The sequence below is a fragment of the Temnothorax americanus genome, unplaced genomic scaffold, assembly GCF_048541705.1.
Source record: "Temnothorax americanus isolate GAGA-0224 unplaced genomic scaffold, ASM4854170v1 Scaffold1, whole genome shotgun sequence".
Classification (NCBI taxonomy): Eukaryota; Metazoa; Arthropoda; class Insecta; order Hymenoptera; family Formicidae; genus Temnothorax; species Temnothorax americanus.
The window spans coordinates 4,448,816-4,462,820 of record NW_027509230.1 but is presented as its reverse complement, the minus strand read 5'-3'; the positions used below and the strand labels follow the sequence as shown (position 1 = coordinate 4,462,820).

General features: G+C 43.5%; 2 protein-coding genes across 3 annotated transcripts in view; one reads left to right on the top strand and one right to left on the bottom strand.

Moving 5' to 3' along the window:
- Window positions 1–14,005, top strand: part of Eip78c (Ecdysone-induced protein 78C) — a 78,564-nt gene that overhangs the window by 2,733 nt on the left and 61,826 nt on the right. Inside the window, exons 1-2 of one of the 2 annotated variants that reach the window (XM_077402437.1) lie at window positions 7,451–7,705; window positions 11,465–13,572. In XM_077402437.1, the coding sequence (XP_077258563.1) occupies window positions 13,218–13,572 (355 nt within the window). In that variant the 5' untranslated portion in view covers window positions 7,451–7,705; window positions 11,465–13,217. Of the gene's footprint in view, window positions 1–1,339; window positions 1,420–7,450; window positions 7,706–11,464; window positions 13,573–14,005 lie in introns of those variants that run through there. The other variant, XM_077402448.1, reaches the window with a different exon arrangement.
- LOC143895319 (peroxisomal acyl-coenzyme A oxidase 3) overlaps window positions 1–14,005 on the bottom strand; it is a 70,021-nt gene that overhangs the window by 21,682 nt on the left and 34,334 nt on the right. The window lies entirely within an intron of this gene.

The following is a 14,005-nucleotide window of genomic DNA, read 5'->3' as shown; positions in this document are numbered from 1 at the left end:
TTCGAGTACAATTCGCGAAAAATTACTTGTCAGAAGCTATTAATATCCCAGCACTGTTTTATCCCGAAAGAAAGTGAACTCGACAAAAAATCTATGCTCAAGAAAAACGGTCGAAAAGCTCGTGTTTGTATATAAATTGTTTTTCTCGTAATCCACTATCTTACTTCTAAGTAATTGCAATGTCAGAGTACATACTCCATGCCCTCTGACAGATCGCGATTGATTCTTCCTTGACAATTAGATTACCGTGTCACATACCGGAGGTGATACACATTCCCTATTCCCTACAATTTCTACATATATCTTGACGCTTCCTCGTGTGTCGCGGCTATAAAACACGCGCCCGCTCGGTCGAGGACGCGAAATTACGCTGTCATCAGGACGAATAAAATCCGGCGCGTGTGATCGAACACCTTTAGACGTGGATATTTTCGGATGACCCACTTCGTTCTATCCATCCATAAAGGCGATAATTATCGACGATACTATTAGGAATAGCGGCGACGAGAATGGCGTGACAGACACCGTGTCCGTTATTCCTTCGCTTATGGTGTCAAATAATCCCGCGACGTGGGAAGTATGTCGCGATGTTGTTGTCGAGACAACAAAATGCTGTCGATTCACTATCTTTCGGTTGTTTCGAGCAATTAATTTGAATTTACATAAAGTTTTTCGTCTCTTTCTCAACAAGTGTTTCTATTGAATTAAGTTTTTCTCTCCGTGTGATGCGTAATTCAATTTGAATAATTTATTATAAAATAAGTATCTTTTTCATTATTCGTTATTGAACAGAAGGAAGGAAAATTAAATTGAGCAGTTATTCGACAGAAAAAAGATTAAATTAAGAATGCATATTTTAGATATCTTGAATATTTTTAGGATCTATATAACAGATAAACCATAAATTTTGAATTTTTCCATTGCTTTATAATAATACCGAATTTCTCATATGGACGATTTTTAAACGATCTAAACGAAGAAAATATTCGATTTTACGTTAATATCGTAATTAACCACGAGCACCATTCGCGAAATATTCACAAAAAATGGACGTGCATAGCGTCATCAATTTTTCCATTCCAACTCTCTACCGCAAATTTTTGCCTCGATTAATTTTTCCTAAAGCCGGATTCGCGGGTGAGAATCGAAGTCAAAACTGGGTCAACCTTTTATTGCATCCCAGGGCCGTACACCGATAAACGTCAAACGGAACGGCGAGTAATGCCGCTTTCTGTCGTCCTTCCTAGTACAAGAATTCCGCGCCTGAACTTGAACTACTTTCAGACTAATATCGTTCCGCGTTTTTCATCTAAATGCATAATAGATGTTTTCATTTCAGCGTGAAGAAAGAACCTACAGACGAGCCCAGCAGCCCTTTGGAGGCTACCAGTCCCGGTTCCATCCTACGCAACAACAACGGTGAGTTCCTAATAAGAATAATTATGAACGATCTACGTGAAACGCGTTCGATGCCATGGTGGTCTAATTTCTAGAAAAATAGCTACAAAAATAGAAAAATAAAATTAGCCTTGTAGCAATAATTTCTTATATAAAAAATCATAAATAAAACAATATTTCCTACGTGCTATTTTTTTCAAATAAATCGTACAACAAATACATTTTTACATCTGACCTACTTTTGGTTTCTAGAATTGCCAGAATGATAATAATAATTTGCATTGTTTAAAAATAAAGTGCAAAGCTTAAATGTCAAAAGTCTCAGTGATTTAGTCAATAGTTATATTATTATTATTATTATAGAAACTAAAAATTATTCGACTTAATTTAAGACTTTAATCTCATTGTTCTGAAAGCAAGCTTGTTTATATAAAGTTGGCCCATTGTTGCGTCGAACGTTCCATACGTTGGTAGTGTGATAATTTTGTTAAAACTGCGAGAGAGAACATTAAAGATCGTCGTTAACTGTTCTCACGCCAGCTATTATTATATTATACGATGCGATAAATAATTCGCAAAGCGTTGCATAAAAGAGAGAGAAATTATCGGAGATAAGAGAAATAAAAGTGACAGTTAACAATTTGATGCCACATTTATAGGGTCACGAGAGAGTATTAAAAACTAGAAGAGAAACCTTATAGAAAATTAATGAATATCTAAAAACATCAAGTAAAATATGTATATATACCTTTATAGGTTTATTATTCAAATGAGATTTGTTTTCCCATGATATTTTTATTTTTTCTAATTTCTTGTGTTTCACGCTTCCTTTCAAATCTCGCATCGTTTTTAGCCGATGCGAAAAAAGTCCAGCCAGATCCGTGCTTGATACGTTATTTAATGAGTTTTCGGTTTTGTACACGTTTCTGTGACGCGCGATTTATTTCGCAATAAACTTTTTTAATAGTGCTATACTTATTAGAGAAAGCGTAGATTATTGAAAAGATGCAAGAAATTCTTTTGACCGTGCATACATTTCAAACCGGTTTCCTTCATATACGCAACCGTGGATTAAAAGATCGCATGCTAATCCATTGTTAGTCAAATTCCGCGCGTTGCATGTACATACGCACACATGCATAGAATTTATCCCAGAGATCCTGCGAAACCTGATTTAAAGCAATTTCCAGCGTTTCTACGGACCAGACATATTCTATTTATATTCGACGTTTCGGATGCATCTATACCGGTTATCTGTAGAAACAGTACAAAAAGCATAAAAGAAAGAATATCTCACCGATATTGATTGTCGAGACATAAAACCGTGAAAAAATTCTAATTCTCATAGAGATATTTTACGTGAAAGATATATAGGTAAGAGAATTTTTAGAAGTGCAAATAGATAGAGTCAACATTTTATTTTTCGAGTAATTCCCAGTCCAACCCGGAAAATCTCACTCGAGGGTTGCCTATCAAGCGAACGTAATGTCGAAAATTGCGGCACGGTCGACGACGTCCCACGATCGCGACGTTTTCATCGGTGAAAAAGTTTACCGTATGCCGATTTGTCTCGAGAATCCGTCATTGGGAGAGTTAGGAGGTTCTCGCATGACCCTGGGACATTTCGTACACAATGTACCGAGTCCTCGCGTGACAATAACCAGGGCGTCGGGAGAGAAAAGGGAGAGAGGGAGAATGAGCACCGCTGCCTCACCACGGTGGGATGAGGTTCCAGCTGTAGCTGGCGTTGGATCGATTCAAAAGCGGCAGCAAAGCGCCCCACCCTATTATGTGTTTTCTTCAGACCCCTACCCCTCGTGTTCCAACCCCCGCTGCTTCTCGTCGCGCGAATCCAGCCCGCCACCCCTGCCCGCTACAGCCCCCTTACCGCGCTGCGCACCCCCTGCCTCGCTCCCTCCCACGGGTTCTATCGCGCCGGAACGGTTTGCTAGTCGGAAGATCTCGACGACCGGAAGTTCCCTTCGCGCGTTCCGCTTTAATTGAAGATAATTTCTACCCCTCTCGCATTGCTTTTTACCCCGCACCCTCTTGTCCTCCACAAGCGTTGAAAGTCCGAAGCGTATTCCCAAGACCAAGATATTGGCCTTTCGGTCACCGGTGGACGGCGCCTTAATGGGCAATTGGTTGCCGGGGGAGAATTTCTGGAGTCTCCGTGAAATTCTCCGGTTGATATAGCCAATCAGGCACCGAGCCTCGTTCGTCGCTGACCATCGTTCATCGGAAGGCAAATGTGTCTCTCGGTATTTGCGGGTAAATCAGAAACGGCAGGTAGTCCCTCGTGGCGTATTTACGTACTTGTACAGTATTTATCTGTCGCGCGTGTCAATGTAAAGAACACCTTAAGAGTATAATGATTTAAGATAATAATTTATCAAATCACGTGTTATACGCAACAAAAGTGGAGGAATAGGAATGCGATTGATTGATTCTTAGCGAAACTCTGAAAAAATGCTGGAAAATATGTAGATTCCCGTTTTTCAGATTTAGTCGGCATAGCTTTTGTTACCGCTATGAATGTAATTGCATACATTAAATCGCGTTTTTCAGCAACGAAAGGGTTAAGGACGCATTTACGCTATAAGAATATTTCTTTATGTAGGTCGCGGAGAGATAGCGATATATTATTATCACATTGCGTAAGACCCAGCGCTCTATAATTATGAGTATAAACTTATAACAGCATTCGCTGAATGAGGAGGCGTTAGGCCTGTCACCGTACCGTGATCGAACTGTTATACTGTTATGTTGCTTTATCAAGAGATCGATGCATTGGAGATCGCTCGATCGCAAGCTATTAATTCTGTTATTATTCCGATTTTACATTTTCCTGGAGAATTCTCACGATCACGCAATTAAGCAAATTCGTCCCGAATACTATTAACGAAAATTTTCCGCGTCTCGATTATATCAAGATTCAATACAGATTATGTCATCGCACAACTTTCACCTTCGATAGATCAGTTAGATCTGTATGAACGCACGTGAAAAAGCGCAAATTATAAATTAAAAATCAGTTATTATTAATATCCTTAGGTCTATTAAATTCATATTTTAAGAAGTAAAGAAATTTGATATTGATATATTTTTAATTAATAGTGAATTATCGAATCGCATTTTGAGATTAACAAATATATAAATATAATGAAAATTAGATACTAAAAATCCTGCTACCTAAGAATTTGACAGAGAGATAGTTATATATACGCATATATGACATTTATTGAGAGATCAATTATCTCTCATATTGTTGATTTTTGATATACTTCCTTTCTGAATTGTTAATAAACTGAAAGACGACAATTTCACATAATATAGCTTCTTAATACTAATGTAAGCAATTCATCAACTATTAGCGCTCTAATCAGATCAAGTCTGCCAATAAGTAAGTCTTTACGAGTATAGCTTTCCAATCGGACGGAGCTCGCAATCGAGAGAGAGAGAGAGGGGGAGAGAGAGAGAGAGAGAGAGAGAGAGAGAGAGAGAGAGAGAGAGAGAGAGAGAGAGAGATCGGGGGGGGGGGAAGGGCGAAAGAGACAAAGGGAGTGCGCGAATAAACCGCAGCCGCGGCAGCGCGAAAGCTCCGATGAGGGGAAATGCAGCGCGCGGCTCGCATAATGTAACACACAAGTACAGAGAGAGAGCGAATCGATCTGTGCGTACGGCTCGCGCTCGCGCGAATGCAACCGGTTTCCCAGGTTCATTATACCGCGGAGCCGCGCATCTCCTTTCCTGACAAGTGTGCGCCGTGTTGGCGCGACCACACCGACGACGGTAGTCCCGCCGCGAAGTTACTTACGCCGGACTTCATCCCTTTCTCGTAAACGCTCGGCTGTGTCTCCCCTCGTCCCGCCGCCGCCGCCGCCGCCGCCGCCGCCGCTCCACCGCCGAGGTCCACGATCCACCTCGATCAGGAAACGCGCAGTCGTTGCGCCGATCGTGGAAATAAGTCATCGAACCGCCACGGTTCACGATCGGCTGCGCCGATACCAGCGCGCTGCTTGCCATCCTGGGAACGCGCGGGATAACATGTGTCTAAGATGGCAACAATTCTCTCCTTTTTCTTTTTATCTTATACGCCGAGATGTCGTAATTGTTTCGTCGAAGGTGCGACCGAGTCGAATTCGAGTTAATAATCGTCGTTAAAAATTTCAGCGTATTTTTGTCATATATATGTTTAGAGATTTAGATCTTGAAATTTATTCGTAATATTGTTTCGGCGCGTCCGAAAGTTCTCGTTAAAAGATTAAATATTGAAACTGAGAATTTTAAGATGGGGTGAAACAAAAATTGGAACATCCCATTTGCTCATACGCCTCAATTCCATAACGAATGTCGAGCGGAACAGAATTGAAGATTGCCAAACGAGATTAAAGAGATTCGTTCATTACTATTGTCGCGGAACGGCAAAGTGTTTTGCTAGCCTTGTCAAAGTCCTTCATCTGGATTGAATCTTTCTTGCAAATATCTTTTCCAAACTGAAGCTACTTAAGCGATCGAGCGTTGCCTCGGGCAATTCAGCGTTCCTTCCCCTCTCATCGTGGCTCTTAAAACTCTCCTCGTGGATCGCTAATGCGTCTTTTGTCGCCGCTGACACCCTCGACGGATATCTGTCGCGCCTCCCTTTGGCCGTGCTTGGTCTAAGAGAGCCGGCGGACAAAGTGCCGGTGCGAATTCTGTTTTAGTAGCGGGTCCGAGGAAAGAAAGAGAGAGCCCGTTGGTTCGTATACGTTCGTTCGGCTCTCCCGGCACTTCTCGGTCAATGAACCGCGTGTTGCTGGCGAACCCAGTTGGTCCACTCGCGCGGCGCGCGATCCCCACTCTATACTAACTTTGCCGTGTCCCGCGATTTAACCCCCCACTGCAGCCGCGGCGCGGCGGCGACCACGTCAGATCGGTCGGTCCACGTTTTATCCCTACCGGACGGACCGCGATCCTCCACGACACGGCTCACCTCCGGCTTCTCCCGATCTCGTCCCCCCTCCCCCTCCTCTCGTTCCCTCCGTCGCCGCTGCAATCCCTTCCATCCTCAGGACTCACCTCCGACCCGTTCGCTTAATTCTTCTCGTTCCTCCCCTCCCCGTTCTCCTCTTTTCCATCTCGTTCACCCTCCTGGTATCCCCTTCGCTTCCCTTCTCCCTCATCGCACTTCTATAAACCACCTTCTTGCCTCTCCGAAGTACACCTTCCGCTCACTCTTCCTCTTTCTCTCGCTCCTTGTTTCTCCTCTTTCTTCACCCTTTCCTCCATCCCTTCCCTCCATCCCTTCCCCATCGCGCAATGTCGTAACACGTACGACGGAACGCCGGTTTTAACTTACCTCACAGGTGAGCGCTCTCGGCTGTACCAGGGAGAGGACGAAGCGAGCCGTCCTAAGGGAGGGAGAGAGGAACAAAGAGAGAGTGAGGAGCGGTGCGCTCGTGAACGAGCGAAAGGGAGAGAAAGACAGCGCGAACGTAGGAAGGGGAGGGGGGGGATCAAACGGGAAAGAGAGAAGCACATGCGATCGAGGAAGACGGAGCACGGGAAACATGCGGCGGAGGGCCCATTCCCGGCACTCGCGCGACAACGAGCGGGCTCGACGCGCCGCACGCTCGCGGATCGCGCGCACGCACGTGATCGCGCACGTTTTCGCGAAAAACGTTCCGTCCGATCGGTACTTACCAATTAGCCTAATTCCCTGTGGACACCCCTTCACGACGGGGTGCCTGTGTACGCGCTTCTCTCTGTCTCCTTCCACCCACCCTCGGGAACTGCCGCTTCCGTTTGGTTGCGCCGTCACGTGGACCATCCCTTCCGATGATACCTTCAAACGGGAGCAAAGCGCTCGATTGTCCTACGATACGTGCGGATCGCGACGATCTCGTAGAGGCAGTGAGTGATATCCGGTGGTCTCGAAGTCGCGTATTATTTATCGAGAGGTACAGCGACGTTTTGAGTAGACCCGTGCGTGAAAGATAGTATCTATCTTTTCCAGATGATATTTTAGAGAATAATTGTATACTATCGATGTCAAATACTCTTTAATCGCGATACTCACGAATGTGACTGTGCGACTCCTCCGATCAGTGTGATCGCGTGGTCGTGCCTCAGGATTTTGAAGTGGCGTTTCGAGAATCTACGTGAGATTTTGCGAGAAACTCGTGATTGTGTATAAACTTGTCCGGTGGTGTTTAGAACGGCTTCGGGAGAACTCGGTTGAGAGCCTTTCTCGCCCTCGTGGATTATACTCTGAACCAAATCACTCCAGTGCATCGGGGAATCTTGTCGAAAGAGAGTCTGAACGTCGGTGAGTGTTTAGGGACCGCTCGCGCAGGTAAACTCACGGAGCGTGCAGCGTTATTCGCATGTCACCTTTATTCAGTGCGAGTCGCACACGACCGGCGCGGCGGGGAGATAATTGCCGAGGAAATTGCAAAAGTTCATTGCACTTTCATTCATACCTCATTGTTTCGTGAAGCGCGCGAGCAAGCGGAGCGAGTCCGCGCTGTTCCGAGGTGTCGATTGCGGGAAATGATGAAATTACTATTATTTCGCGGGTGTTGAAAAAGAAATGTATATCATAATGGAAATCCCATAAGCACACGAATCTTTATGCAATCGTTTCAGATTAGACAAGTCGAAGATGAGAGAAAGTGTCGTGTCAAAATAAATCATGGAGTAAGTTCAAGACAGTTTAATTCTCGGTTTAATTGTACCTTCCGGGTGGCCACAGGATAAAAAACAGATATTTATTTTATAAAGCAATGAGTAAAACGAGCTTGAGGGAAACAGCGAAATCCAACTGTCACGATCTTTTAAACATCTGCTTCACTATATATACTTTAGCGATTGCTAGAGGAACAGCAACGGGTGATTGACGGGTTAACGGGTTATCCTTCCTCATATCGCTCCTGAATTGCTTTAACTTTCGAAATATTTTAAGCCCGTGCTGGAACGCACGCGAAAGACGAATCGCGAGATGTCGGGAAGTCGAACGTTAGTTTCTCGACGAGGAGTGCGTCTTCGTGCGGTGTCGATCGTCACGGATCGATTCAACAGTCGCGTTCGATGATCGCGCGAGCACGTGGCTCTCGGCGCGATCGCGCGTTCCCAGAGAAATGCTCTCGCGTGTGCGCGCGCGCGCGCGCACGCGCGAGATCTCCGCTCGCGAGCGTAAGGTGAACGCACTGACTTGCGACGCGGATGGAACGCGGAACCGAGCGGGCGATGTGCGAGACAAATGATCGTCTGCGAGGCCGCGAAATTCGCCGCCGCGCCGGCAAAATTTGCCCAATCTAAGGGACAAAATTACTTCTTCCCGCAATTGACTCGAATTATCAAATGGAGGAACTGTGTCTTTTTGCGTTATACGAAATGTTCGGTAAAGAATGCATTCTTGGTCAACAAAATGATATTTCTTATTAGAAATCTCTGAATAATTTCTCCTTTCTTAAAATAAAATTGAATGTTTACGTTCCTCATTTTCTCTGATTTATCAATTTCTTCAATTTTTGGGTATTTTAAGAATCTTTTCTGAAATTTTTTTATGACACGTTTGGTATTACAAGAACACGCAATAAATGACGTTTAGTATTATATATTATACCGTAATTTATAATATTTTTAAACTTAATAATTATTTATTAAGAAAACAAGAATTAAGAATAAATAAGAATAGATTATTAAGTAGTTTTCGCCTTTTATTTTATGTTTAATTTTGAGACTTTGAATTTAAATTTGAAAGTTATTTAAATATAAAAAATATTCAAATATTTAAATAATCAATATATTTGTGTATTTGAATATTTAAAATATTCAAGTGTATAAAATATTCAAATATTTAAAATACGACTTTATTAAAAAATTAGTGCGAATTGATTGCCACAACATCGGAGGACCTATTATGTTACCGTTTGGAAAATCATTTGATAAAAGCACTCTCATTTTTCATTGTCAGTTGTTCTACCATAGACGTTCACAATTTTTTCAACGATCGGAAAGTTTTCGATCATTGCGAAAATATGGAAAGTCGGTTTTCCAAGCGAAACAACCTTCGCGATTGAAGAAGATTGATATCGTTTCATCACGTAGCGACAGTACACCAATTCCGAAACAGATTCACGATTGCCTAAAAACATACGCGATATTGCTGTCGGAAACACGCTAATTCGCAATTCGCGTGTCACAGGAACATAATATAGGCCCACTAGGAAACTGTCACGGAAAAGGTTTCTATGAAAATAATTTCGCTTCTCATCAATTGTCTTATTGTAGGTAGACAGATAGTCAGATAGCATTTGAAGTAATAAATAAATAAATAAATAAATAAATAAATAAGTAATCATAAATAACATCACGACAAATGTCTTAATTTTGCGAATCAAAACCGCTATTATATTTATATTACAATTACACTGACCGATGCTTGATTCAATCGTTGGCAACTCGATCGTTGCACTCTGTATATCGGTCGACGAATATCTAACCGCGCGCGAATTGTCACAAAACACTTGAAATTCGCGAGGCGGAAAAACAAAGCTGGCTAAGAGGGTAGCAGGGAGGAAGGGAGGAATTTACGTCGCGGGAGGGAAGAAAAGACGGGTTAGAGAGAGGTGGAGGAGAGGATCCGAAGCGAAACGTGCAGGTGAGAGAGCGAGAGAGCCAGAGAGCGAGCGAGAGAGAAAGAAAGAGAGAGAGAGAGAGAGACGACAAAGACAACGATAAGGAAGAAGAGGGGTAGATGTTAACGGAGGAAGGGAGAGGGGAGGAAGATTGTGACCAAGAAGAGGAAGGAGGAACGAGAGTCAGGAAGAAGTCAACGTCCGAAGATTACGGCAATGACATTCACTTTTTCTCACTCTCCGCCTCGTGTTTCTCTCGTGCTCTCCGGGGTTTTTTTATCTTCTCTCCTCCCTCTCCTTGTTTCTCTCGCGATTCACCGGCGATTCCCTGTCCCCATCTCTCTCGCTGGTGCGAAAATGTCGGAACATATAGGGTGGAGTAACTTGGGAAGTTACCTGAAGTCTTTCGGCACGATTGGCCGTAGTGAAAAGTTTTGAAGTTCGTCAACTTCATCGTTGTGCAAAAATCAGAAGCGATCTTTGCGTAAAAGACGCGTGATTTCGTTAGCTTATCTCTCTCACCGCATGATGCGGTAATAAATAATTTTTTGGCAACAATTTGAGCGGTAACAGATTTCCTTTTCTAATATTGTGTTGGAAATCGAGAGACACGGGAAGAGCCAAGTGTGGTATTGCAAATCGTTTTATTGGAAAACTATTAGGGACAATAAAAAATTTTTTGTTTCTATAAATTTATTGATATCGTTTGCGGAAATATCGGAAACAAACTTTTTTAGAAATATAACTTTACATTTCTTAGAAATTAATTTGTTTCATTATTTTGCATATAAAAATATTTAGTTGAGATGATCGAAAAATGAATACTATATCTTTATGAGCTTACTTCATATTTTATCTTGATATATTTTAATATGAAAACGTCTTTCTATAATATTTGCCTTGTAAAATATGCATTTTCTTAATTTATATTAATATTTCTATATACATTCCAGAATTGTCAAGAAAGTGTTAGATATGCAAAAGTTTTCACTCATGCAAATTTAAGAAATTCTTATTCATACATTAAAAAATTTCTCCATTTTTTTATTCCTGTTTTTATCTTTCTGCAGAGTAGGTAATATGAATCCTTCCAAGGGATTGTTTTCCTGGAGGAACATGAAATTTTAGAAATCCAATTTTCTTAAGTTACTTATTCTATTGAGCCTTCTATTTAACTCCCTGAATTTTTGTATTTTTACAAAAATTTGACCGTATATCTTCTATAAATAATAATTAATCTTATTCTAGCAATAAATCGGTACGGATTTTTCTGCAAGCACATGTCCACGTAGTTTTTACAAATCTACAATGAATCGTATATTCGCGTGCGATCACATTTATGCGTCTTTATTATTTTACGATTGCGTTTCTTTCTTTCCGCGTCGTGTATGTCGTTGTTTTGCCTTTGGTTTCTGATTTTCTTTTCGTTTTGATTTATCTTTCAGCGAGATGGCTCACGTGAAAAGTCAATGGACGTGTAAACCATTGAAAATTGGCGAGCGAGTTTGCGCTCGCGCTACTAGAAAAAAGTTCATCCTATAAGAAAAGGGAAAGAGAGCAAGAAGAAACAAAAGAGAAAGAGAACGAAAGGGAAAGAATAACTACGAGAGCGGCAAGGACGACGAACCACGCCGCGAGTAAAGGCGCTCGGTCGATCGTGTACCCCAAAAATAATGGGTTGAACTTTCGAGTGGCGTTCTCCACTCGTAAGAAGAAACTGAAATGGAAGGCGAGACGACGTGCTGCTTCAACTTTCGCGTTGATTGCGTACTTAACGAACGGTAGTCGGATCTGCTCGGAAATCGGCGCGTTTCGTCAGTCACAGATGGAACGAAGGGCCCAGGGATCGGTGCTAAAAGTGACGAAGTGTGAAGTCCAACGATAACAGTGATAACGTATTGTAACTTTCTTTTTAAACGCGGCAGTGCCTGTCCATCGCTCTTTCAAAATCGTCAAACAACCGCGCCCCGCATTTTCCGTTCCGTTCGTTCGGCTCGCGCATCGAGTGTATCGTCCTGTCCGTTATTTATACATTTGCGAGGAAATCTCGGGAGCGTAATCTCCCATTCGCAACTTTTATCGCGCTCATCGCATTCGTCGCGCGCCCATTACGCGCCGTGGTCGAATTAAATCTTATTAAGCAGCGGCGTAAATGCAAATGCGAGAAACACGTAGCCGGGGGAAGAGCGGCCGCGAGATAGACGGAGAGGCGTAATACCTGCGAGGAAACGAGGAAACGTTACTCGCGGTTCAAGGACCCCGTGAAGTTACGAGAAAGACGAGCAGCAGCGGCGACGACGACGACGACGACGACCGGCAAACTCGAGCGGGAAGACACGTTCGTTATACTTACCAAAATCGATCATCGACAATAAAACGTTCTATCAAAGAAGAGGTTGTCGCTTCTCAGACGACGCCTGATGAAATGTTGAATAAATGAACGAGATACAGGATATCCTTTCGCGATAAAACCGTTTCGCTAATGACGCTCGACGTGTCCCGCGAGTTATGTCGGTTCAGCTTACGCGACGTGTCGACGGAGACATCACTAGTGCTCTGGAATAGAAACGCACTATGTATGATATATAGAAGATGCTATCTAACGACTGAAATAAACGTTGCACCGGTTTGTGTACAAGTAACGAAAGGAAAAGTTTAACGACGAAGTTGGATGAACAAGTTTCGTAGCCTATCGAGTGTCGAGCGTCGAATAATTAAACGAGCTTATTAAAGAAAGCGATCGCCACTTTATTATCATCAACAAAGTTCGACCGATACGTAACTCCATTATCGAGGAGCTGGGACGCGATTCCGAGGTTCTTTGAAGATTCGAAGAAAGATAACAACGTTTTTTCTTCACTTTTCTATCCGTGCCAGAATCGTGGCCAAAAATCGACGTCACCCGAGGTAGCCGCGATTTTCGAAGATTCGCGAGAGGAGAATCGACGCCGGTTCCTCTCTCCGTGAAAGCTGCGAAAGTGCCGGTCGTCCGCAGATCGAGAGTCACCGAGTTGTCGCCGGCTCTCGCAGGACCGTCGACGAGACAAGGATCGAGAGGCGCGCGCGCGCGCGCGCGCGAATGCTGAATGCCGCAGGCGGCAGCATCGCCAGCAAACGCGACGCGCACCACGTTGTTCGCCATCGGCGTGGCCACCGACGCCGTGATCGCTCGTACGTACGTTCGATGCAATCCGTACAATGGACGTTTTCAAACTCGATCAGTCGCTGAGCGCGGGTTTGGGCAGCGCCCCGGCGCCGGACACCCTCACGCCGGAAGTGTCGTTCGACGCCGGCAGTGAGTTCAACCTGAGCTTCTTCGACGGCCCGGAGGAGAACAACAGCACCCAGGGCTTCAGCGATCCCGGTTCCGTGGGTAGCGCCAGCGCCTCGCCGCCCCCCGGTACCCCCGTCGCCGCCTCCGCCGCCGCCGCCGCCGCCGCCGCAGCGACCGTCGCTGCCGCCGCAGCCTCCGCTTCCGTCGGTGTTAATAATCCGAACGCGCCCCCGCTGCCGATTGTCCAAGTGCCCACCGCCGGCATCGTCATTAAGCAAGGTTTGTTTTCATTTCTTTCTTATATCACGCGATCGCGAATCTTTCGATTTTTATTTCTGCGCTGTTTTTGCTTCGACCCGTTCGTATATTCGAGGAAAACGCGCCACCAAAAATTTACGGTTGTCGGCGTTAATTTGGCAACCATGGTATCGCAGATATTATTACAATATCGCAAACATGCATTTATACGCTACATGTTACTACAATTATTATGAAATCCCTGATAACCTTCTCTAAATAATATTGAGATATTACCTTGTTTACAAAATAATTTGCTTATTACGCGTGAAAACGATCATATTGAAAAGAAAGAACGTTTAATTAAATTATGGAGTATTTGATTTTAAAAATTAGCAAAAGGAGAGAGAAAAATAAACTTTTCTAACGAAACATATAAAAACTGGGAATATCACGAAAATGCAAATATTTCTTT